The sequence below is a fragment of the Alligator sinensis genome, unplaced genomic scaffold, assembly GCF_000455745.1.
Source record: "Alligator sinensis unplaced genomic scaffold, ASM45574v1 scaffold421_1, whole genome shotgun sequence".
NCBI classification, from domain to species: domain Eukaryota; kingdom Metazoa; phylum Chordata; order Crocodylia; family Alligatoridae; genus Alligator; species Alligator sinensis.
The window spans coordinates 3,108,673-3,134,106 of record NW_005841871.1 but is presented as its reverse complement, the minus strand read 5'-3'; the positions used below and the strand labels follow the sequence as shown (position 1 = coordinate 3,134,106).

The window sequence follows — 25,434 nt, the reverse complement described above, 5'->3', positions numbered from 1 at the left end:
TTAAATAGCCCTTACAGTAACAGTGCAGGGACTAGCTGCCATTGTTTCCTATGGCAGGTTAGGGTGTTATGCCTTGTAGTTGTGTGACAGGGTTGACTGTAGTTTTAGTACTAGGTTAGGCAAAGATTTGTATGGGATGGTTTGAATAGGGATGATCCTGCCTCAGATGTGGGATTGGATTTAGAGGTCCACTTTTGCATAATTGTGTGAGATGTAATGGTAGGATGAGCAGTAGCTGCTGCAACTCCAGCAGCCACAGCAGTTGATAGGCTTAACCTAGAATGCTATGCACTTATTCCATAAAATGTCCATCTTGTACATACAGTTCTTTAGACTGGAAGAGGAAATGTCTTCTCAATTACTGTGAATTACCTATTCTGCAGTTATTTAAATTCAAAAGCTCATTGCAAAATATATCCCATATGTAGATAATACCTTATCTAATGTACCTCTGACATTTTTTCTTAACTAATCCTCTTTAACTGCGCTATATATGGTGCTCTTCAGGTTGTCAGAGTATTACTGAGAGCTCAAAGCATCTCGGGTGCAGGAATACAATATTTCTAATGGAGAAGCCAATATCTAACTTCTGAGTTCTCCAAGTTGTAAATGTGCTTCAAGGTGCCTACACAACTTTCCCCAGGAAAATATTCTTTCATTTGGATGCAAATATAGCTACTCTGAGGGATGGTGCCAATAGCTTTGCTAATGTTTCTGATGTAAATGTAACTGCAGCTGCTGCTTTTTACAGTGGATAGATACGTAAGAGTATTATGGAACAAATTTAGCTTGCTTCTGTGCGTCTGTTAACCTTTTTTTTAAATCAATGAATAAAGGAATCATTGCTTTCTGTGAATCATTATGTAGACTGATCCTCATGTGCTTCCATCTAGGAATCACGTCATATATAGCAGCTCACTAATACACGTATTGTCAATCCTCACCACTTGCGTCCTGTCATATTCTGGTATTTGCACATTTTACCTGCCTATGTCATTCAGTGTACTGTGCATGCTGTAGTTTATTGTCATCAGTTATCTGTGTCATGGTAGTGTAATTCCTGTCCCAGTGGGTTTATTATGCCTCCCTTGTTCAGTATATATCTAGCTCACTTTCTTCTGTTGCAGATTCTGACTTTTACTTCTTATGATTAATATTCTATATACTCTTCATGTCATAGTATGTCACTGAGTCACTTAGTGGGCCAAGTGTCAGTTCTGATGCATGTTTTAGAAATTTAGATTTGATTCCCAGATAAGTCTCTTCTTTTTCTAATCTAGATCTGCTTAGTTTTCCACATTTGTCTCTTGGTGTGTGCAAAAACTGGTCATACCTGCTCTGCATGGATCCTACAGACCCCATCACAATTCCCAAAACAATAGGAATTGTTCCTCAACCAAAATTTTCGGTGTGTGACTCATGACTTCTACTTCAGCCATGACAATGTGTCATTGTTGTTGTATGTAGGCAGTTTGCAAAGCACTTCAGGATCATTTTACAGTTGTTTTTTGAACACTTAAAGTTATTCATGACCAATAATACACTAGTTCAGGAGTTAAAGCATGCACAATCAGTGAAAGGTTTGGGAGATTAGAAAAAAACCCCAAAACCCACTTTTTTTTCTTGGTTATGTACCAAATGAAGTACTAAACTGCATAAGCACTAACACATCACTGAAATGGTCCCCTCTGACCACTTGAGGGCATCTTTTGATACATTTTGTACTGTTATAACCATCCTGAGCATGGAAGGGCCCCTCACTCGTTCCACTCCATTTGAGGTAATTAATTCTCATTTTGTTCGCCTGACTAAGAGAGAGAATATGGTTGGTTCATAACACAATTACTGGAAATTATAAAGCAATTATTTTATTGAGTAAATATACAGTGCTTCAAGGCCAATCCAGAATTAATCTTGTACAGTTTCAGAGGAACATAATTTTAGCAAGCAGAGGTCTCCCCCCCACCCCCCAAAAAATTGTTCAAATTGGCATTTGTCTGTTCACAATCCACCATTGCAGGTGCTGTTCCACTTGATGCTTCATGTTATTTCCCTCCCTTTGCTTTTTGTTGGAATAGGCAAGAAGTTTTATAGCGTAGTGGTCAGAAATGAAGCAGGAAACGACTGAAATGTTTTAGTACTTCATGGTGTGCCCTGTCTCTGGAACTTCCTACAGAACCATTTCAAGCTTGGACGGGGTTTTATACTTCCCGCAGCATGCTGAAGGGAATTGCACGGAGAGCAAGTTCACTTCTCTATGCTGGAGAGTCATTTTTCACACAGTATGTTCAGACGTACTCAGCAGGCTCTGTTTGCAAATTTTGGGCCTTAGAGCAACTTCGCAGTCTCAGATGGGCGGTCTCGGAGGTAAAATTACACTTTGTTGTCAGAAACAATATCACGCTTTTATCCAGAGGTAGCTCCCCCTCCTCACTTCCTGCCCCTGTAGTTAAAGACCATGATTCCTATGTTAGAATCAAGTCTTATAAATATTGGCCTGGGATGGGAAGTGGAGCTCCTAATTTTGTAGGCATAACTGACACTTGTACTTCATTGGTGGTATAATTAGAAGTACCTGATTGGGCCCTCAAATCAAGATGTCTGGATGTATCATATGTATGGGGTATATTGACTGGCTGGTGGGGGAGCTGCACTCCCCAACGAAAAAGAAATAAAGCCCCAAGGGTTAGTCCCTTTAAGGCCCTTCTGTCAGGGCTAATTGTTTTGTCCACAACCTGATCACAAAACGAAAGCATATCATCAAAACAGAAACATTGGGTGATCATCTGAACTGGGTCAGCCAGAAGGCTAGAGAGACCTCCTGTCTGCATCACTTTCCTTATGTCTGTCTTCAGGGGCCATAAGTCCAGTCAGGACTTGTTAACCCTTTACAGACCGTAGTGCCTCATTATAGGATGTAAACAAATATGGAGGCAAGATTACGACGGGAAATTTGGAACGTTAGTAAAGGTCCATGACAGAGGAAAATACTATTTCCTTGTGGAATTGCACTTTTTCTACCAGATCACTAAATCTCTTTGTAAGCAATTATAGTCATCTTTCAATATTATAAAAGACATATATTAAATACATCTTGGCTTTGATGGCTATCTTGTTTCATGTATTACTAATTTGGTGTGGCAAGAACTAAAATCCGTGGATACAGTTGTTAATATATTTTTCTTCCCTTTTTTTATTAGATCACATATAGAGATTATTTATAGCAATTGAAATGAAGACCAGACATGAGTATCCATTATAACTCTTCAATCCTTTTTGATGTAAGGTTCAACACCATGATGGCATAACAGGCACAGAGTCCCCCAAGGTGAAAGACATGTATGTGAATAACTTGATGAATGGAATGATTAATGTAAAGAAGCTTATGGCTTCCATAATCTTTGACATGCACAGTGCTGAGAAGAATGGACAACTCTATTCTTACGTTGCTGGTAAAGATGCAGGAAAACAAGGTATTTCTAAGAAACTCTTTCTAGCCTGTTTATATATATAAAATATGAAGGGTGATGAATTCTCCTGCTTAGATGGAGATGCGAAAGTTTTATCATTGTTAGTCACACTTTGGAACAGGCACATGGCCAAGCGAGACTCATCAGATTTCAAGCAAACTCAAAGAGATAGGTGAGCTGGGAAGTTTCAAGCGCCCAAAATGAAAGATCATGTGATAGGGGCATCTATCCCCCCTGATAGTCCATATGAGCTCTACCTAGGGAAGGTGTGCTTGGAAGAAGGGCAGTAAGAGAGAAGAGGCAGGTTAAGAGACCCAGGGAAATGGCTAGAAGGCATGGTAATGCCAGAGCCAGTGCCACAGCCTCTGCTTGCACCTGTGAGGTTTCTGTCCAGGCAGGACTGCTCACCATCGAGGCTTCCATCCAGGTCCAGGTTTGGCGCTGTGGAGACTGCGGCTTGCAGGTTTTTTCCAGTGAAGGCCAGGCTGGGGAGTGTCTGTGGTGTGAGCGGTGCCTCCTGGTGGTGTCTCAGGGAACAGGCAAAAGAGCTACAGGAGGAGGTGGTGCAGTCCCAAAGCATCCTCTGCTATGAGGAGTTAATTGATTTGATGCTGGAAGTGACTGGGACTGCAGAGGAAGAACTTCCAGCAGAAGCGCTAGAGAAGGGAGAGGACGTGGACTCCCAGGACAGTGGAAGCTGGAAGCTTGTGACATCTGGCAGCAAGAAGAGATCTTCATCTCTACCTACAGTTCATCTGGAGAATCGTTATGGAGCCCTAGCAACAGAGTGAGGAGCAGGTGGAGGAGGACAGGACAGCGCTCCCCAAGGTGGGAAGGATCAAGATAAGTGCCACCAAAAACAAGCAATGGGTGGTGGTGGTTGGAGACTCCCTTCTGTGGAGGATTGTTGGATCCATTTGCCGATCTGACCTTTTGTCTTGGGAAGTCTGCTGCTTACCCGGATCCAAGATGTCACAGATGTATTACTGAGACTCACCTGGCCCTCTGACTACTACCCCATGCTGATCATTCATGTGGGTACCAATAATACTGCCAGGGGAGAGCCTGAGCAAATCAAAAGTGACTACAGCGCTCCTGGTGCAAGGGTGAAGGGGACAGGGGTCAGGTTGTGTTCTCTTCTGGTCAAGGGAAAGGGCCCAGGCAGGAGTGGGTGCATCCTGCAAATCAATGCCTGGCTGCACAGGTGGTGTCACCAGCAGGACTTTGACATCTTTGGCCACGGAATGATGTTCCAAGAAGGATTGCTGGGAAGAGATGAGATCCACTTGACAAAGAGAGGGAAGAGCATCTTCACAGATAGGGTCACTAATCTAGTGAGGAGAGCCTTAAACTAGGTTCACTGGGGTATGGAGACCAAAGCCCTGACGTAAGTGGGGAAGTGGGTGATCTGGAGGAAGAGCAAGCAGGAGGGGGCAGCAGGGGAGGTGTTCTCATTCTTCCCGAGAAATCGGGGTAATCAAGTAGTTACCTCAGGTGCCTGTATACGAATGCACGGCGCCTGGGAAACAAGCAGGAAGAACTGGAATTTCTTGGACCATCACAGAACTAGGACATGATTGGAATAATGGAGACTTGGTGGGAGCTTGCATGACTGGAGCACTGTCATGGATGGGTACAAACTGTTCAGGACGGATAGGCAGGGGAGAAGAGAAGGAGGAATTGTACTTTATATAAAAGAGCAGTATGATTGCTCAGAGCTCCAGTATGTAACTGGAGGTAGGCATGTTGAAAGTTTCTGGGTTAGAGTCAGAGGAGAGAGCAACAAGGGTGATATCGTGGTGGGGGTCAGCTATAGACCACCAGACCAGGAGGAAGTGAAAGATGAGGCCTTCTTCAAACAGCTAGCGGAAGTTTCCTGATCACCGGTCCTGTTTCTCATGGGAGACTTCAGTCACCCTGACATCTGCTGGAAGGGCAACACAGCAGTGCACAAGCAATCCAGGAAGTTTTTTGGAGAGTGCTGGGGACAACTTCCTGCTGCAAGTGTTGGAGAGGCCAACTAGGGGCCATGCTCTCCCTGAGCTGCTGCTAACAAACAGGGAAGAATTGGTGGGGAATGTAGCAGTGGATAGCAAATTGGGCAGCAGCGACCACAGGACGATTGAGTTCAGGAAGGAAGGACAGAGGAAAGGAAGGATGGAGAGCAGCAGAATAAGGACCCTGGACTTCAGAAAAGTAGACTTTGAGTAATTCAGGGAACTCATGGGCAAGATCCCCTTGGAAAGAGGAGTCTAGGAGAGCTGGGTGTACTTTAAGTAAGTCTTACTGCGAGTGCAGCAACAAACCATCCTGATATGCAGAAAGACTAGCAGGTATGGCAAAAGACCAGCTTGGCTTAGAAGGGAACTATTCAGTAAAGTAATCACAAAAAGGAAGCCTATAAGAAGTGGAAACTTGGACAAACAACTAGGGAGGAGTATAAGAGTATTCGTCCCAGGCATGAAGGGATGAAGTCAGGAAGACCAACACACTATTGGAATTGCAGCTGAGAAGCGATGTGAAGAGTAACAAGAAGGTTTTCTACAAGTATGTCAGTAACAAGAGGAAGATCAGAGAAAGTGTGGGTCCCTTACTGAATGGTGGAGGCAACCTTGTGATAGAGGATGCAGAAAAGCTCCCAGACTACTGCACCTGGCAGCACAGTTTGGGGAAGAGGTGAGAAGCCAACAGTGGTGAAAGAACAGGTTAGGGACTATTTAGAAAAGCTGGACATATTCAAGTCCAGCTGGATGGGATGCACCCAAGGGTGCCAAGGGAGTTGGCTGATGTGATTGCAAAGCCATTGGCCATCATCTTTGAAAACTAATGGTGATCAGGAGAGGTCCTGGATTATTGGAATATGGCAAACATAGTTTTTAAGAAACATATTTAAGAAACAGAAGGAGGAGGACCCAGGGAACTACAGATCAGTCAGCCTCACCGTAGTCCCTGGAAAAATCATGGAGCAGATCATCAAGGAATCTATTTCTAAGCACTTGGAGGAGAAGAAGGTGATTAAGAACAGTCAGCATGCCTGACCAACCCAATTGCCTTTTGTGATGAGTAGACTGGCTCTGTGGATGCAGGGAGACCAGTGAATGTGGTATACCTTGATTTTAGCAGGGTTTTTGATACGGTCTTCCACAACATTCTTGTAGGCAAGCTAAAGAAGCATGGCCTGAACGAATGGACTTCAAGGGGAATAGAAAGGTGGATAGAAAAGGTGGATAGAAAACCCTCTAAGCATTGGGCTGAGAGGGTAATAATCAATGGCTCCATGTCTAGCTGGCAGCTGGTATCAGATGGAGTGCCCCAGGGGTCAGTCCTGGTGCCGGTTTTGTTTAATGTCTTCATCAGTGATCCGGAAGATGGCATGTAGTGCACCCTCATCAAATTTGCAGATGACACCAAGTTGTGGGAGTAGTAAATATGCTGGAGAGTTGGGCTAGGGTTCAAAATGACCTAGGTAAACTGGAGGATTAAGCCAAAAAGAATCTCATGATTTTCAACAAGGACAAGTGCAAAGTCCCACACTTAAAGACAGAAGAATCCCATGTAGTGCTATAGGCTGGGGGCTGACTGGCTGAGCAGCAGCTCTGCAGAAAAGGACCTGTTGGTTACAGTGTGTCCACTGTATAAGATGAATATAAGCCAGCAGTGTGCCCTTGTTACCAAGAAGGCTAATGGCATACTGGGCTGCATTGGTAAGTGTGTTGCCAGTAGGTCAAGGGAAGTGATTATTCCCCTCTACTCAGCACTGTTGAGGTCACATCTGGAGTACTGTGTTCAATTTTGGATCCTCCACTACAGAAATGATGTGAACAAATTGGAGGGTCCAGTGGAGGGCAACAAAGATGGTGAGGAGCTTGGGGCACATGACTTATAGGGAGAGGCTGAGGAAACTGGGCTTATTTAGTCTAGAGAAGAGAAGACTGAGAGGGGATTTAATCACAGCCTTCAGCTACCTGATGATGGGTTCAAAAGAGGGTGAAGCTAGACTGTTGTCAGTGGCAACAGATTCACAGAAGTTTTGGGCTGGAAGGGACCTCATGAGATCATCGAGTCCAGCCCCCCCTGCTCTGGGCAGGAAAGATTGCTGGGGTCAGACAGAACAAGGAGCAATAGTCTCAAGTTGCAGCAAAGGAAGTTTAGGTTAGATATGAGGAAGAATTTTCCCCCTGGGAGGGTAGTAAAGCACTGGAACGGGTTACCCAGAGAGCTTGTGGACTCTCCCTTCTTGGAGGTTTTTAAGACCCAGCTCGACAAAGCTTTGACTGGGATGATCTAGTTGGGGATGGTCTTGCTTTGAGGAGGGGGTTGGACTAGATGACCTCCTGAGGTCCCTTCCAGTGTGGATTTCAAGACTGGGTGCTTAAATAACAATTTTAGCCAGATAACAGTCCAATATATGCAAGTAGTGAGTGAACTTCAGCAGAGATTTTTCTTATCATTTATTGCCAGGATATATAAGATCTCATCTAAGTTTCCTAGAAATCTGTTTATTCCAGAGAGAATATAGAGTTCCTTTAATAATTATTATGGGAAAAGCACCTTTATTTTGGAGACCCTCCTTTTTTTCTTGAATGAAACTCATGACTGGACGGTAGGAATCCAAATTACTGGGTAGAAGCTTGCACATTGTTTATGGGATAATGAATCAGGATCTTCTATGTATGATAGTAAGTGGTGGAGGATTTGTATCATCAGTGTAGCATGTTGAAAATTCCATTCAGTTCATGTATGTTTTTCTAGACAGCAGTTCTGCCCATGTAGTTTATACATAGAAAACAAATAATTTTATACAGTATTTTAAAAATAAGTCTTCAGTTTAACTGCAGTACTTTTCTCTGGGGGTATATTTTTATATTGAAGCCTTGTAAAATGATTTCAGTATATAGCTTGCTTTTCAAGAGAGAATCATTCCACACTTTTAACAAATCACTTTTTAAATCTATAACTGTGTATCACCATTGGTTGTCTTATATTGTCTTTATGTTTATCTTGTGTATCTGTGGAAAGGTACAAGAAACATTGAACAATATATTTTTTTCTATAATCCACTGGCATGGAACATCACTACTTTTGTCACTATTCCTGTGAGCTACTCTGCAGTTAGTGTGTATGACGACCTGGGACATTCTGTACCAGCACAGGTATTACACAGTCGTGTTAATACTATTGCATTTCTGTTTGTAATGTGCAGAACAGTTAGTCCTTGTGGATTCCCTTTCTCAAGAGTTCCTGTTAGCTTCTTCAGTGCAGTGGAAACAAGAACATGACTGAACTGTGGTTACTCCATTTGTCTATGGGAATCTAGAATCCTATCTAGAAACTATGTTTATCCAGTCTCACGTGCTTTCCCCAAACTGGATTTTGAAATATTGTGGATATTAAGGGAACAGGAGAAAATACTATCCAAGCATGCAGGACAGTATTACCAAATCTCTTGCTTGAATAGTGAATAAAATAAGAAATTGGGTTATTTTCCTTTTTTCTGTTTATTATGAACCCACGATATTTTGAGGTGTTCATGGGATGTCCCAAATGTTTTCTTTAATTTCTTTTACTGCTACAGCATGTGTAGTCTCTACAAATAGCCTCAAGCTGTATTTAGCCTTATCATCCCTATGTTAATTTGCATTGTAGTATTTGATATACATGCATTTCTTATATGTTATATTAGGCCCAGAACTGCATAATGTGATAATGATTTTTAGGTCTTACTTCTTGAACAATGACTTTCATGCCTGGGCCCCTTAACTCAAAGCCTAAATGGCTAAGAGAAGTAGTCTCTGAGAATTAGTATTAGACAGCAGTTTGCTTAATGGCCAGTGGTCTGAGGCAGGGGAGCCAGGCCCTTCCAGACAGTACAGAATTTACATTTTATGTAGAGAGCTCTGTAGCAAGAATAACACTAGGGAACAGGATATTCAGGGAAGGACATTTCGTACAGTTAGGAAATAAGTGAGAGACAGTGTCCTTAGGATATGTCTGAAAAGATATACATTTTCTCCAGGTCATAATTAGATCAGGAAAAGTTTCTGGTCTGGTAAACAAATACGCTCTTGGCAGGCAGGAAGTTATATGTATACAATGGGCTCCCCAAGAATCCAATGGATAATGTATGTAAATGTAACCAGAATAAGAAATGGTGCTTGAGGCTTGCCATGGGAACAAGTCTTTATCTAAACTTTCCTGGGCATAAGGTGTTTTGAATAGCCTGTGTTCTGGTTGATGGGAGCAGTTGCAGGAAGCCATGACAAGAAGGTCAGAGGCAGCTGCTGCTTTCTAACCTGTCTGAGCTGAGAAGAAGCTGTATTCTTAGGGATAAGATGCAAGGATAAGGTAAAATTATCATTCTGATATTTCCTTTTATTTGTCTATTCTTTTATTTTTTCCTGTATCTCAAAATATGTTTGTTAATTTCTTATGGCTACCCTTATTTTTATAATAAATCCTTTCTATCAGTGATAAGTGTGACTTCAGAGCATTTGATCATACAGTCGGGCCTCTTCTAAGGAAGGGGTGAAATCTGTAATTTCTGAGCACATGATCAGACAAGGGCATTACTTTTCTAGTTAATAAAATCCCCTCTACTAACAGGTAACAAGACCTAGGTAGCACAGATACATCTGAGGTGGCATAGGTCAAGGAGGTGAACTTCAAAGCATCTCAGTCTGTTCTTAATGGTCAAGCAGAGAAGGGCTTGGGGCTGAAAGGCATCCCTGAAGGAGTGAAAACTTGCTGGGATTGTGTCTTAAGGCCCCTGCTATGTTAAATATAGTACACAATTAACTGGTGAATCATGCAATAAATGTAAACCAGCCACACAATAAAAATGACTATATAAAAAGAACCAACCAGTTATTAAGTTAGTGCTTGAAAGTGTGTAACACCTCTGTAGCTGGTTTCTATCCATCTTTAATTTGAATGTGTAGAAGCAGGTCTCTTAAAAGTACATCTGACCAAATCTGGGGTCAGGATGTTTCACGTTGTTCTTTTCTGTGACTCCATGTTTTCTCCTGATTATATTATTAGAAGCATCTGAACATGATTTCCAGTTGAAAACCAAGAAGAAAGTAATGAACAAGGCTAGTTCAAATTATGACTTTGAAGGGCCTATACAGTTTCCTCTCAGTCATTTTGCTGTCATTAACCTGCTTTTATATGTTTGCTTCAAGTCTGCCATCGCCGCAGACCCCCCGCAAGAGTTGGAGTGTAATTTGAACCCTGCTCCCTCCCCAAAGTTAACCTTAAATTGCTGTTGCTCAGTAACTGCCCACACATAAAAACACCGCAAAAGAACACAGCAGTTCCCAAATTTAATGATATGCATAGTTGGATTTCTCATTTAAAATGAGTAGCAAATTTTCTTTAACTGAGGATTTACAAGCCTGAACATATTAGTTATCTATCATTCATGTCATTGGTAATGGAGTGCTGTCGTATATGTTAACTTGCAGATCCATAACTCTACAGAAGCCCATTCTACCTATGATCTGTATATTCTTGTCACGATAAGTGGACTGAGCTACCGAAGATACAGTGTTAAAATCTCAGCTGACAACGGATTAGCATTTGTTGCAAAATCAATTAAGTATAGACCAAAAGTAATAAACTATGCTCAACACCAGAGTAAGCAGCTGCTTTCTGTACTTAATAACTGCTATCAGGTGATGTGGGACCAAGATACTAACCTAATGCACAGCATTACAGACAGGTAAGCCCATCAGGATTTACACTGCTGTTCTTATAGAAATCTGGGCTGGGTAAATGTCTTCTTTAAAAGTAAATCCAAATCATGCATTGAATTATAATTACTTATATCTCATGGTTAACCACTAACTGTTTTGCAATTTAAAAATGTCTTATCCATTCTGCTTATTTTATGATGTGAACTAATGAATGGTCTTATTCTTGCTTAATGCAATATTGTTAACAATATAATGTGTATAATATAGTTTTATAATGTATACACTTTAAAAGAACTAATGTGTATATAAAACATGCATTTTGGGTCTGCAGTGAGTCTATAGAATCTTAAATGACAGCAATAACCAGGATCTTTCCTCCTCCTCAGTAATTACTATATTCTACAACTGGTAGGATATAAGAACTTCAAGAGGATTTCTTGAGAAGAAACTGACATTCTTTCTACTTGTATGAAATCAGGAAAACTCACCAAAAGTACAAGCTGCATCTGTAGGTTTGCAAGTCCAGATTCTCAGTGGGTTTTACTCACCACAGCTCTATGGACTTTACTGATTTCTACCATAATATTCAAACCTACACATTCATCTGAGTAATAAATTGGGATCTCATTCACATAAGTTTCCTGATTTGACAGTCATCTCCCTCACATGGGTTTTGGGAGAATCAGTCAATTAATGTGTGTACTATGTACTTAATATTACAGATTAGAGATGATCCTGAACCAAAGCATGAGATCTGAACACTGAGGGAGTTCAGAGTCCATGTCTACATTTTTATTGCTCTGTATTGAGATAAATCAAAAGCTGGAGTCAGATTCCCTCCTTAGAATTTTGAAGAATACATGCTCACAGATACGAGTGTTGTAATTCAAGCCTGTGGTATGGTATGGTATTGTAATGGTAATGAAATATTAATGTCTTTACAGTTGAAGATTTTCCTGGTGCTTTGACACAGGAATGGCTATACATATAGTGTCTATAAATTGATATTACATCTGAACTGCCTTCTTCCTTTTTCTGAGTTATAATATTTCTCCATCCCCTGATGGTGTGTTGCAAGGAGTAGGCTCCAGCCTCTGGTACACAGGGGCACCCTTTCTCATTATGAACCCTTTTATGGGAAGGGGTTGGTTGGATTTTATGCAAGGATGCTGAATACAAGGAGGTATGTTCTGGAAGGGTGAGAAGGACTTTTCTTCCATATCTCTTCTGCTTAAACTAGATTTCCACAGTTCCTCCTTTTACAGACCGATCTTGGGACCTATAAGCTCAGTAAAGTACCATTTTCCACTTGAACCAAATTTACTGGACGTTGTTTTCATTGAGAATAGCAGAATTACTAATGCTTTGGTAAGACAATAAATACTTTACATAGAATTGACAATCATAAGATGCTTTCATAATGTTTTATAATCACAGAGTAATTAATCCTTACAACTCTCCTCTAAAGACTATCGATAACTATTACCACTTTTTACAAATTGAGCAACTGGTGAGAATGAGAGGAAAGCTGAAAAGCAGCATAGCTCTTCTGTACTATTCTGGTAAAAGAAGGGAACAGCAGAGTTGGTCCTAGACTTGGGTCTCTAAAAAGCTGCTGCCTTTTACCATTTACACTCTTGTTACTTGGGTTGCACATGAAGATCTGGTTCATGTTCATTTATGTAGCTATAAAGTTAATTGATCTTGCTCTAGTCTTTGTACCAAATATCTTACATTTTTCATGCATTGACATTTTTCATGCCATGAAGAACTTTTAATCCCATGTTTTTAGGTAATTCCTGCTGTTATTGAAGCCTAAAAGGGACATTGTAAAATCTAAGGAATATTTTGATTTGCTAAAAATATCAATGATTTAGGGAATTGCGTGGAATGGTTAGGAGGCCAATAGTTCTTTTATAATTCTTTTATATTGAGTGATAAGCTGGTAAACCTTTGGTGGGTGGCACTTTCTATCCTAACTGTCCTTGTCTCCTGATCCCTTTCATATTAATTATACAGTTCTGTAGCTTGCGCATAAAAATAGGCATCTACTATGAAAATCACATTTTTGGTTTTTTCCTTTTGGGATTTACAGGGAGACTAACCAGACTATCCAGGTAACCCAGGAGTTCCTTGAATATCATGTGAATGGAGATGTGAAGAAGGGACCTATTTCAGACAACTACATATTTAGCACAGATGGAGCAGCTGTTCAAGTATCAAAAGCAGTGGGACTAGAAGTTGTTTCAGGAAACCTAGTGACAGAAATAAGGCAATATTTTTACAGGTAAAGGAGGAAAGTGTGATTTATCCTCATCAAAATATTCATTCCTCTTTCCACATGTGGAAGTAATTCTATTCTGTCCATTCTAAATGGCAAACCACATATGTAGTTTGGCTTCTTAGTGGATTTTGTTTAGCAAACAACTGGTAAAAAGATATTGATATTGTGTTTAATTTAGTTGCGCATCTCAGTGTGCAATGAAAGAAAAATATTGTAGATTTGGTAATTGTTTGTTTTTAACATGGAGCTGAGATATTGTTTTCACACATCTTGATGCAAACTGTGGTTTAAAACGGTTTGCACTAAACAGAAAAAGTTAGTTCTGAAAACAGAAGTGTTGCAGGTAGGTTCAATTTTCACTTGTCTATAATTAGCAAACTCTGCATGGTGGAACAAGAGAACTAATTAATGGCAAAGAAATTGAATTGAACCTAATCCAACAATCAGGACTCTATTGACAGCCTAAAAAATTAGTCACCTTTTTTTGCTATTTAAGGTCATATATGGTCTGCTACCTTTATTTTATTTATTTTTTGTATTTAATTTGTTTTATTAAACTCTTCATTCTAAATTAAGTTGCATTGCATAAGGATGATAACTGGTGCTATTAAAGATAATTTCAAACTACAGTACACCCAGAAAATGCAAAATAGAATATGTATACCAAAATGAACATTCCCTAGGTAAGGAAAATGACATGTAAAACCACATATATTTTCCTGAATGTAAATGTATTATTGCCACTTTCAATATTTGACTTCATTAATCAATTGCAGGGTAAGACAGACCCTCCATCTGATCAGTACTTTGTATTTAAAAGGTTTGGGTTACTCTGTAGTAATATTAATCTCCAGAAATGGATCCAGGATTTTGCAAAGTGGGTTGTAGTTGCAGCAACCAGTGCTGCAATGGTGGCTGCATGCCCTGTTCCCAGACTCCTTCCCACACTGGGGCAGGCAGTCCATGCCACAGGAGAAGCATCTGAGGACTTAAGTCCCAAGGAAGATAAGAAATTCCCCCTCTCCCTCCCCCTCTATGCTCAGAGGCATGTCCCCTTCCCTCACTCTCCCCTCCCTTCCCCTTACTCCCTCCCCTGCCTGCTGCTGCAGGTGTTTACACTGTCCCAGGGGCAAGAGGTGTTCCTGTCCCACTTCAGCTGAGCTGCTCTCATGGGACCATGGCAGCGGCAACACTCATAGGCGGGCACGGCCCCCCTCCCCATGCCTTCTCCCCAGGTTGGCAGGGAACATCCACAGGGGAGCAGGCAGGAAGGGGAAATGCTCCCACCAGCTGCCATTGCTGCTTCTGCAGTCCCAGGCTGATCCCAGCCCACACACAGCCCACCTGGAGGAAACAGAAGCTCTCCTCACTTCTGGGACACTGGAGACAGCACCGCAGGTAGAATGGGAGGGGAAAAGAAGGGGGAATGTTTACCTTCTTCAGGACTTAAGTCTCCAGCTGCTGTTCCTGCAGCATGGTCAGAAAGGGGGGACAGCTGCGCCACTGCACTCACTCTAGACTTGCCCCTGTAAATCTCTACTCTAGTGTGTCCTTACATGAATAAGCATGAAAGGAAGAGACCAACCTTCTGTTTAGAGGTGCACCAATAGGCACTAATACGTTAAGATGCTATAACAGAAAAATAGGTATGCATTTAATATTTAGTAAAATGATTAACTTTTATGACCCTTGTGTAAAAGTTCAGTATATCTTCCCTAAATTCTGTTACTGACACAGATAAAATAATTTCACTAGTTACACACAGCAGACAAAATGCTGAGACATTAATGTGAATGCATACGCTGCAAGTTTATTAGTGATTAAGTTCTGATATGATGACCTGTTTTATTTGTTTAACTTCAAGTATCTTCCCTCTTCTTTTGTAGCAATATTACTGCTCTGGATCACAAATATGCAATATATACCAGGCTGTATCATGTACCAAACGGCTATGATGGAAAGCTGCTTTGCCATAGGATAGAGCAAGAACACAGAGTTGGGTCTTTGGAACTAAATCGTGAGGCAATCCTACGGACAAGCACAAACTTAAACACTAAGCAAATGCTTCATACTGATGACAATGGGTATCAGATCCAGAAGAGACAATACAAGGCCTACATGAATAATACTGTGGCACGGGTAAAAGAGCCATAATCCGAAATCATGTGTGTGTCACATTCATTCTCTATTACATTATATGAAATTAATGTGGTCTTCTTTCAGAACTATTATCCCCTGGTCCAGACAGCCTACATCGAGGATGGCTACACAAGACTGACGCTGCTTGCAGAAAGAGCACATGGCGTCTCAAGTCAGGAAAATGGGCAAGTGGAGGTAAAAGATGAATATTTTTCTCTTTTTCTACAGCCAAGATAATTTTATGGCTGCTGATGATACATGGTAAGTATTACAACTGATTACTGTTCTTACGTTTGTCTTTTGAATACAGGTGATGCTTCATAGGAGACTATGGAACAACTTTGAGTGGGATCTGAATTACAATCTCACCTTGAATGACACCTCAGTGGTGCATCCAGTATTTTGGCTCATTTTAGGAGCTAAGGATGTTACCAATGTTCTCTCTCATACAGGCGCAGTGGCTTTAGAGCACAGACCAGTTGTTATGTTTGGAAACTTAATGGGTAATTAATTTCATGTAATGGTATTTTTTAAATTTATATATAATCCTTTTGCATTCTTTTGCGTAATTTTTTCGCTCCTGAGTCTGCATTTAAGCCTTGTAAGGGCGTTTTTACAGATGAATGTTAATGCGCTATGAGCTGGAATGTGATTTTGTAGTACACAAGTTACTTTGCTCTCCACCCGTCTGGGGACACATTTCATGTGCACTAAGAGCGCCTGTTGTATGACAGGGCTCACCCACTTTCAAAATACAATAAATGGCTTCGCTTCTAAGAGTATCCATGCACATTCAGTGCAGAATAACCAGTGTAGTGTCAACTCACAATAAGGGATGCGCCAATAAAGATTTTTTGGGCCGATACTGATGGCCAGTTATTAACAAGCCATAGTGGCCGATACCAATCCAACTGCCGATATGCAGCCCAGCTGGTAAGTCAGTTGCAGGGAAGGGGTGGTAGGGAGGAGGAAAGGGGCATGGCGGGGAGATCAGCGTCCCCACGGTGATGGAGGAAGGGAGGCTGGGGCAGGTGCAGGTACTGCCCGGGTGGGGCAGGGACAGAGCCGCGAGCAGCTCATCCAGGGGGCATGTCGGGGGGCTCCTGCTGCTGCATGCACCCCCAGGGAAGCATAGGGGTCATGTACCCCCTGGATCTGTGCGGGGTGAGGGCAGGCTGTTGCTGCAGGCTGGGGCCAGGGGCAGCACTAGGCTCTTTCCAGCGGGGGATTGGGCTGCGGCTGCACTTGGGGCAGGCAGTGGTGGTGCTGGGAAGAGGGGTTCGAGGGGACTATAGTGAATTTTGGGGTGGCTGTAGCCCCCTTCCTCCATAGACTCCCCTCCCAGCACCGCCACTGATCACCCCGAGCACAGCCCTGGCTAAACCCCAACACTGGGAAGAGCCCTGTGCCAGGCCAGCCTTCAGCGGGCAGCCCACCCTTTCCCCCCGCACAGATCTGGGGGACACGTGCCCCGCATGCTTCCCTCTGGGTGTGCACAGCAGCATGGAGCATCCCTCTTCTGCAGGTCCAACCTGTGCCCTGCCCTGGCTGGGCAGTGCCTACCCCAGCCTCACTCCCTTCCTCACTGCAGAGGCCTTGATCTGCTGCCTTCGCATCCTTTCCTCCCCCTTCCCCCCATGGCCCTTTCCGCCAAAAAATTATATACCAGCTCGACACTGCTCTCCAAGCTGCCAGGCTACAGTCCTAGCTGCATGCGTGCTGTGGCTGTGCCCATGCATGCGACATCTGTCAGCGACATTATCAGCCACATCAGCCAAAAAAAACAATTATTGATAATGTCAATTTTCCTTTTATCGGTGCCAATACAATATGGACTGGTGTATTGGTGCACCTCTACTTTCAGTTTGGTTTACTGCACAGTTACCTCCCCATGTAAATAAGCCCTGAGTGACACGGTTTTGAAAATCATGATATTAAAGCACTGGCGACATGTAGGGGTGCACATGCACCCCCTGAGATCAGCCGTGCACCCCCTGGAAGTGCCAGCAACGAAACCAGAAGTGCACTTACTGTTTCACCACTGGCTCGGCAATTGGCTGCTGGGGCTTCCCCCTGCCCCCCCACCCCCCAGTTGGCAATCAGCTCCTGGGGGGACCCCCTCCGCCTCCCGTTGGCGATCTGGCTTCTCCCCAGATTTGGGAGGCACCAGTCGCCCGTGTATTAAAGGCTACTGACTTTAAAGTCTCTGGTTTTAAACTGGCTATAACGATCACATAGTTGGGTGCATCCCTCTGCAGAGTTTGGAGTTTAACTCTAGGTTATACAAGGCGTGACTCAATAATGTAGTAACCCAGTTGGCACAAAGTGATAAACTTGAGGCATCCTTTGGCAACCTTGGCCTCTGTGTCTAACTGTGAACACTTCTGAATCCTGACTTATTCTGTCTTTAAAAGATAACTAAAGCCATGTAGTAGAATAGCAGCAGCAAGATTTGGAGGAACCTATGTCACTGGGCCACTTTCAAAGCAATTAGTCATGCTTTATCTTTAAATCTCCACGGAAGCGGTGTCTTATTTGCTCCTGGGTTACCAAAACAAAGAGAGAACACACTTTCTTCTTCTCTTCAGGCAGTGCATGACCTATAGCCAGCACCTGTTCCTTTTTTGTTGACAAAACCAAGTTTTGTATGATGGTTTTTTTAGATTTCCTGTTCCGCAGGTGAACCAAAGCTGCATAGACAACCTTCTCCTGTCCAGAGTGATCCTGTGGTCCTCCCACCTAACCTTCACCTCCAAACTCTAAGCATTCCTGGTTGGACATACAGCTCCAACCACACTGAGCAGCTCCAGAATATTCACAAGGGTAGGTCTGGTGATAGGTGACGTGCCATGTATAGATTGAGATCACTCAGATTCTCACATCTTAACATGCTGGTTTTCTTTTCCTCCTTTACTCTGTGACTATTACTATTATTCATATTACAGTATCATATGGACTCAGGAACCTCTTTGCATAAATAATACACAGATATGCAGTAAGATACAGCCTCAAAGGGTTGATGGGGTAGTGGAGCATATTCAGAACTGGGCACTTCCCTGCTCTTTGTGCCTTTTGAAAATCTTGAAATCTCAACACAAGTCATGAGAGGAAACTTGCAGCATAAACCCTGAGCTTTATAATTAAAGGTCAAATTAAGTTTTTAAAATGTATTTTCTTTCTTTTAAAGGCAATCATAAGGAAGAGGCTGCAGATTTCAGTCGTGTCCTTCTGAGAATCAGGCATCTATATGAAGTAGGAGAAGATCCAATGCTGTCTCAGCCTGCAACAGTGAATCTGAAGGTAAAATTAATCCCATCTTCCCAACTGCAATTTAGTCTGTCTTTTCTGCAGAGGAATCTTGTTATCAAGCTTTACCTTCCTGCTCTTATTTCATTAGATATTATGCAGGCACAGAGTCTAATAATACTTCCGTTAACATCAGTGACAAAATCTGTCTCCTCCTTAGGTTTGAGTTCATTTTTTTTCTGCTCTGTTCTGTTCCTCAGTAGCCACGACCACAAATAAACCTACAGCAGGAAAACATGCACAAATATTTGTAAGACTGCATCCGTTGCATTCAGATTCATTTAATGTTTGTTATGATACCTTCTTTTTACAATTTCTTTTCATGTAGTCTTGTCTAAACATACTAAGTGTAAAAGGGATTGAAGGAAATGCATATTGTTCTCTACTTTTTCCTGAGTTATTTTTTGTGCATTTGGCAACATTTTGTCTGGTCACTTTTGAGTCCCCTTGTTTGATTATTTCAACCTTTCATGTACTGGCGGGCAACACAGTAATCATTTTTTAATAAAACATTTTGATTGTGATCCCAGAAATGCTTACAGCGAGGACAGGGGCAGGGTATAACACTGAAATGAGAGCTTTGCTTGCTGTCAGCCCATGCTAAGCTCCATGCTGTTATCGCTTGATTGCTCCCAGGACCTGAACTTGCTAGTTTAGAGTTAATGTTGATATAATACAGCGCATATTTGTGACCACAGCATCAGGCGTGTCTAGAAACATGGTATTTTGGCTCAAAGAAAGAATCTGCCCTTCTTATAGGCAAAAACAAATGTCTTTGCTCCTAGTGACATAAAGTGGGATCTGTTTGTCTTGAATAATCAGTGGCAGCTTTTAGAGTACACTGCTTTGGCCAGTAAGTTTGCAGTATGTTAAACTTCTTGATACTACGGATCAAAACCTTACTTCTCTCCAGTAGCGCTTTGAAATAAAGGGCATGGTGACTGGTGCCACCTTAGTCAGGAAGGGCATGTGTCCCCCCAGCGACCAGTCAGCAACCGGGAGGGGAGGGGTCCCCCTGTGACCAATCTCACCGACCGGGGGAGGTCCCCCCATGGCAGAACTCACCTACTGGGAAGCAGCCCTGACACTATATCTGGTGCTCCCACTCCCTTGCTGGTGCTCGCAGGGGAGGCACCAACGTTTCTGCCTGCCCCTGCTGCCCATCACCTAAGCAGGGAGCGCGGCTGGTGAGGGGGTGCACCCGCGCTCTCGGGGTACACGTGCACCCCCTTGCATCCCCTATGCATCACCACTGCTATAGGGAAGAGTGTGATGGTGTAGAGTCCTGTGAGTGAAGTTTAATGGGTATATTTGGGTTTCTTCATTCCTAGGCTCTGCTGAAGGGATTGGGAACCGTGGTACTGGTAGAGGAACGGTCACTTACAGGAACCTGGGATATCAATGCTTTGAATCGATGGAAGTGGAAAACAGCACAGCATCTAAGCCAAGGTTAGTTAGAAGCCAGGTTTTGTTTCTTTTCTTTATGGTCTGAGCTGCTGAAAAGGATGGGTATGGGCTGATATTGTAATCAAATATCAAAAGTTAGCATGCTATCTTATCCAGCAGATCCAAGTGAAAGATTTACAATTCTTTTTGTCAGCTCTGTTCTGTATAACCAGGCTGGGTTCCAACACAGCCTCCAAACACTAATACTTAAGGGAAAAGCATATCTACATAGGGACTATTTTGAAATGACTGGGATCAGAGTCAACTAAGTCAACTCTTCCCTGTGTGACTGTAGCTTGAGTAAGAGCAGCTACATACTGCGACGAAGATTAGTTGTGCAAGTAGATGCCAAGTTATGCTAACTTGAGCTTCCAGGTAGACCTCTTCTTGACCCAAGTGGAGTGAAAGGCAGTACCACAATAGGTTACAGGATTTTGAATGTAAGTAATCCAGGCGTTGCCCCTAACTTGCCTTCTGTTTTCATGCTTGTCCTCACTTGAATTTTGCAATGCTTCCAACATGGGCCAGCTGGCATAGGTGAGGCTATAAAGGTCCCACTCAGACTCAAGCAGGAAGCATGCCTTCTTTTGCAAGGTACACACAGACTAAATTGATAAATGATAGTCCTCAGCTGCTTTCCTACAGTTCCTCAGAAGGACAGACAGGTTCTCCAGGGGCAGATCTAGGATTTTGAAAAGGAGGGTGCAGATAGAGTGGTGCATCATCACATATAACACAACATACATTTTTTCTCCTGTTAAAGACAATCTAGAAATTTTACTAATAGACTAGGGGCCTATTCAGTTCAAGTTTGAAGCAAAAATAAATATAACTTTATTGGATGCGCATTAATTTGCCATGTTATATATAAAAACACAACTAGCTAGGCAAAAATACTCAAAAGATGTTTCATTAGTCCTGTAGTCATTAGAATAAAATGTAAATCTCTTTCAGATTCATAAAACAAAACTGAACCTTCTTGAGCATCTTGACAGTGCATCCAATGCTTCATTGAAAGTTATTTCCACACCTGAGTTAATGTTTCTAGCTAAGGCTAAAAACAGTCTGCAGAGCTGTGGAACAAGAGCTATACCATCAGGAGCAGCTAACAGACAGCAGAATTGCAGAAGAAAAAATAGTTTGATTAGTGGAACCATTTAAAAGCCATTAAAAAGGAGAAGGGGTCATTAACCTTGTGAAATGAAGAATTTGGAAGGAATCAAGTTGATTATAATAAGCCATGAAGTCAATTGACTCCCTTGCTGCTGCCTGTATAGAAATAGTGCTGTCACTGAAGGCAGATGGTTTTGAACTTTGGGTGGAGCAAGAATCAAAACGGGGATGTGACTGCACCACTGCACTCCTCTGGATCCACTCCTGAAGTGCTTGTAAAAGGCCCTTGAAAGAGTTGCAGAGCTGCTAAGCTTCCTACAGGGCACAGAGCCTTGGAACATGCCCCCAAAGGTCTTACTGACTCACATGGGGAAGGACAAAGTAAGGTGTATTCAGACCTGGACCTGGCTAACGCAGTTGTTCAGCCTGGAGTGCTGACCACTTTACAGTGAAGATGGTTCTGCCCTGAATGTCCTTGATGTTAAAAATGTCTCTTCCCTTTGTATTCATTAAAGTATGTCTGTGACACCCATCATAGTAAGATTCCAGACTTTGGTCAGTGTACACATTTCCTTTTTACAGTAGTTTTTAATAGAGATGACTAAAATATAAATCCTGAAACTACAGACTCAAGGGACCATTGAGTTTTGTATCCACATAGTTGTAATCTGGGCTGCAACACTGACTGAATTATCTTGAAAAAAATCAAATTTTTGGTTTTACATAAGTAAACTGCTGGGTGAAAAATTAGGTCAAAACCATAACTTGGAAGATGAAACATTGGATTTTTCTCTCTGGTGGCCTAGAAGCTCTCAAAATGGCCTCTCGTATGAAAAATAACATAATGGTATGTTTATGATGGTGGTGGAAAACTGTACATAAAGTTAAGCAAGCAGCAGTAAGGCTGAAGATTAAAGAACAAACAATTCAAGGCTGGTTAGACAACCGGAAGCAGTAAAAGACAGGCACTTTTTTGCATCTTGAGCATGACATTAGACAATGATTGGTACCACCAACATAAGTCAGAAGAGGTAGATTGTTGAAAGTATATTTTAAAATTGTGAAGGTATGCACCTTGCAGTTGCAACAGGCATGCACCTTACTCTGAAAAACTGTATCTAGGCAAACCATATCTGAGGGGTGGTTGATTGAAGAACGGCGAGACGGAAAAATATTATTTGTATTTAACTAAAATAAATCTTTTGTTAATAAATGTATCTGCATTTCTGTATTTTATAGGATTCTTCAATACCAAGACTGCAGAAAATGTTACTGTAACTATACACCCAAAGGAAATCAGGACCTTTTTTCTATACTTTAAAGATCACTGAAAGCTTGTTGTGTGCTCCTGTCCCACGTAATAATTTGCTATGATTTTTTTTTTTAAGATCTGAAGTGACAATTTTGAGAACTTCTCCCCTAGTGCCACAAACAGAAGGAATAATTATTGTGTAATAAACTGTAAAATGTTAAATTATCAAAACTAGTTCTGGATTTATTTGCTTATAGGAGATGATATCTCACTTTTTTAGGTAAGCTATTTGTCACGTGCTCTTTTTCTTTAAATTAAAAATATCGAGCTTAAAAATAGAAACAGTGGGAAATGCTTGCCTTGCCTATGTCCATGCCAATGCCATACAAACAAGTTAGAACAAACCATAGTTTGTAAAGAGGCTGTTTCTGAAAGTACAATACTCCACAGCATCACCAATCACTCCCAGTTTTAGGATCCGTTTTGAATTGTGTTTCCCTTGAGTGGAAATCTCAGAGAACTCAGGAAGATATCAGTTAGACAAACAGTTGAACTGATCTGTACCTGGAAAAATGATGACAAAGTAGAGGCATAGAATTTATTGGAAAAAACAAAATCTCACCTATGAAAGAGGCCAGTAGGAAAGACCTAGAAGAGAAAGTTTATTTATTATTTATACTATAAACAGCAAATGTCTAAATCTGTATGGTTCTCCAGATCGCTGTGATTTTTGGTATCACTTGAAGGCATAACAGGTCCTAGGAGTTGCCTGTCACTCTAGGATAAAGAATGCTTCTGCCCCATCACTCAATTTCTTTACCATCAACATTCATGTTTGTGATTCTTCATTCTCCTCAGCAAGACAGTTCTGAACATGATGTGTCTGAAGCAGTTTGTGCTCTGGTTATTGTTACATTGCCTTTCAAAGCCTATTCAGTCTTTGACTACATATTCACAAAGTAAAACAGTGCCATGTAATGATACTTGAGCTAAAACATGGTGCTAAACATGGAGCTAAAACATTCTGCCCGTGTTAATATAGTCTGCTTGTCACTGGACTAAGGCAGCTATATTGTTTTTAATACCCAAGTCAGCTTGGATCTCTCTACATAGCACTATGCTGTGCCCTTTATTAATTTCATCCTAAATGAGATCCTCACTGACTAGGAAATGTTTTGGGGTTCTTTGTTACCTGTACCTTTAAAATGATGGCCACATTTTCAAAACATGCTTGCAAATCATGCTTCCAGTTCTTCAAAAACACTTGTTTGTGCCCAAAAGGCATACATAAAAAGGGTAATTAGGGCTGTGCAAAATTTTGCTGCCAGTTTTGTTTTGAGGCTATTTCAACTCGTTTTGAGGTTGAAACAGCAAAATCGAAACAAAACAGATATTGTTGAAACAGCCTCAAAACAAAACGAGGCAAGTCTAAACATTTCACCGTTTCAACGCTATTTCGACATTTCACTCGTAGGCTATAATGGGGAAGGTTGAAACAGCCGATAACTTTGTCATTTCTGGCCTGATTTGGATGAAACTTGCAGGAATGGTAGCCCCTTCTGAGGGCATGAAGCCTGCAAACAAGCAAAACGAGACATGGGTGACACTGTGTGTGTTAAGGCGCAGCAGGGTGAAAGCTGCAGGGATGGTAGCCCCTGCTGAGGCCACAAAGCCTGCCAGCTGTTGAGGAGATCGGTGCCGGGGTTCTGGGGCCCTGCACCTCTGGCTGCTGACAGGCAAAACGGTTTCGACAGAATGTAATGGAACAGCTGTTTTAAATCAAATCGAAACAGAAAGCTGTTATGTCGAAACACTAGTCGAAATGGAATGGTGCCGTTTCGCACAGCCCTAGCAAACAGCTACAACTCCTGGTTGGGGCAGTAGTGTTTTTGAGGACAACCCAGCACCTGTAGGTGCAGTTGGCTGTCACTGAGCACAGAGGCAGTACTGATCAACTGTCCCCTGCTGCTCCCTCTGGGAAGCAAGCAGCAGGGAGACTGGGGCCTTTTTGGGACAGTGGGGGACCCAAAGACTGCCTGTAATCCTAACTGTAACTGTGCAGGCATTACAAATGGTGCATCAAAACGTGGCGCTACAGAGAAACTCCTCTTTCATCCAGAAACATTGCTGCAGCACTTCTGCCATTTTTGTAGCACTCAGAGTGGGGTGTACACATCTGTACCCTCAATGTTTGTCCTGATTCTCACCTTTGAAGAGGACAGTAATAAAACGCTGCAGCAGCCCTGACCTAGAGTGGTCTCTGGTACCCTCTAGAGCAGTCTGGCAGTGGGGGCTGCTGCCTGGTTGTGACCTGCTGCCACCTGCAACAGCATCTGCAGCCTCATGTCTGCACACCTGGGCGGGGACTGCACGGCCACCTAGGCTGTGACATGGGCACTGCAGCAGAGCTGTCTGCACCTCTGGGCCAGCTGCCTGTAGGGTGTGGCTACACAGTTGGTCTTTGCCATGTGTGCCCGTGCCCTACTATCTGGGCAGCTATCACCTGGAAGACGTGGTGGCCTGCTTTGAACTGTCAAAGCACGTCCTCCTGGCCCCAAATGGCCAGCAGGTCAGCCACCTCCAGCTGGGTCCCTGGTGCCAGCCCTGGGCAGGCTTCTCTGCCTGGGTCCTGCCAGTTGCCTCACTAACAAGAATCCTGGTGTTTCCTATTTAAAAAGCAAAAATTCTCTGATAAAAAAAATCCCACATTCACTCTTTAAAATACTCCAA

At 42.3% G+C, this 25,434-nt stretch overlaps 1 protein-coding gene across 2 annotated transcripts in view; it reads left to right on the top strand.

Annotated features, from left to right (window-relative positions):
* Positions 1 to 22,935, top strand: part of MAN2B2 (mannosidase alpha class 2B member 2) — a 43,638-nt gene extending 20,703 nt beyond the window's left edge. The window contains exons 8-19 of one of the 2 annotated variants that reach the window (XM_025195323.1): positions 2,177 to 2,367; positions 3,287 to 3,473; positions 8,583 to 8,623; positions 10,934 to 11,190; positions 13,260 to 13,451; positions 15,335 to 15,587; positions 15,672 to 15,782; positions 15,898 to 16,090; positions 18,267 to 18,410; positions 18,775 to 18,887; positions 20,225 to 20,342; positions 22,692 to 22,935. In XM_025195323.1, the coding sequence (XP_025051108.1) occupies positions 2,177 to 2,367; positions 3,287 to 3,473; positions 8,583 to 8,623; positions 10,934 to 11,190; positions 13,260 to 13,451; positions 15,335 to 15,587; positions 15,672 to 15,782; positions 15,898 to 16,090; positions 18,267 to 18,410; positions 18,775 to 18,887; positions 20,225 to 20,342; positions 22,692 to 22,783 (1,892 nt within the window). In that variant the 3' untranslated portion in view covers positions 22,784 to 22,935. Of the gene's footprint in view, positions 1 to 2,176; positions 2,368 to 3,286; positions 3,474 to 8,489; positions 8,624 to 10,933; positions 11,191 to 13,259; positions 13,452 to 15,334; positions 15,588 to 15,671; positions 15,783 to 15,897; positions 16,091 to 18,266; positions 18,411 to 18,774; positions 18,888 to 20,224; positions 20,343 to 22,691 lie in introns of both variants that reach the window. The other variant, XM_006017033.3, reaches the window with a different exon arrangement.
* The last annotated feature ends 2,499 nt before the right edge of the window (positions 22,936 to 25,434 follow it).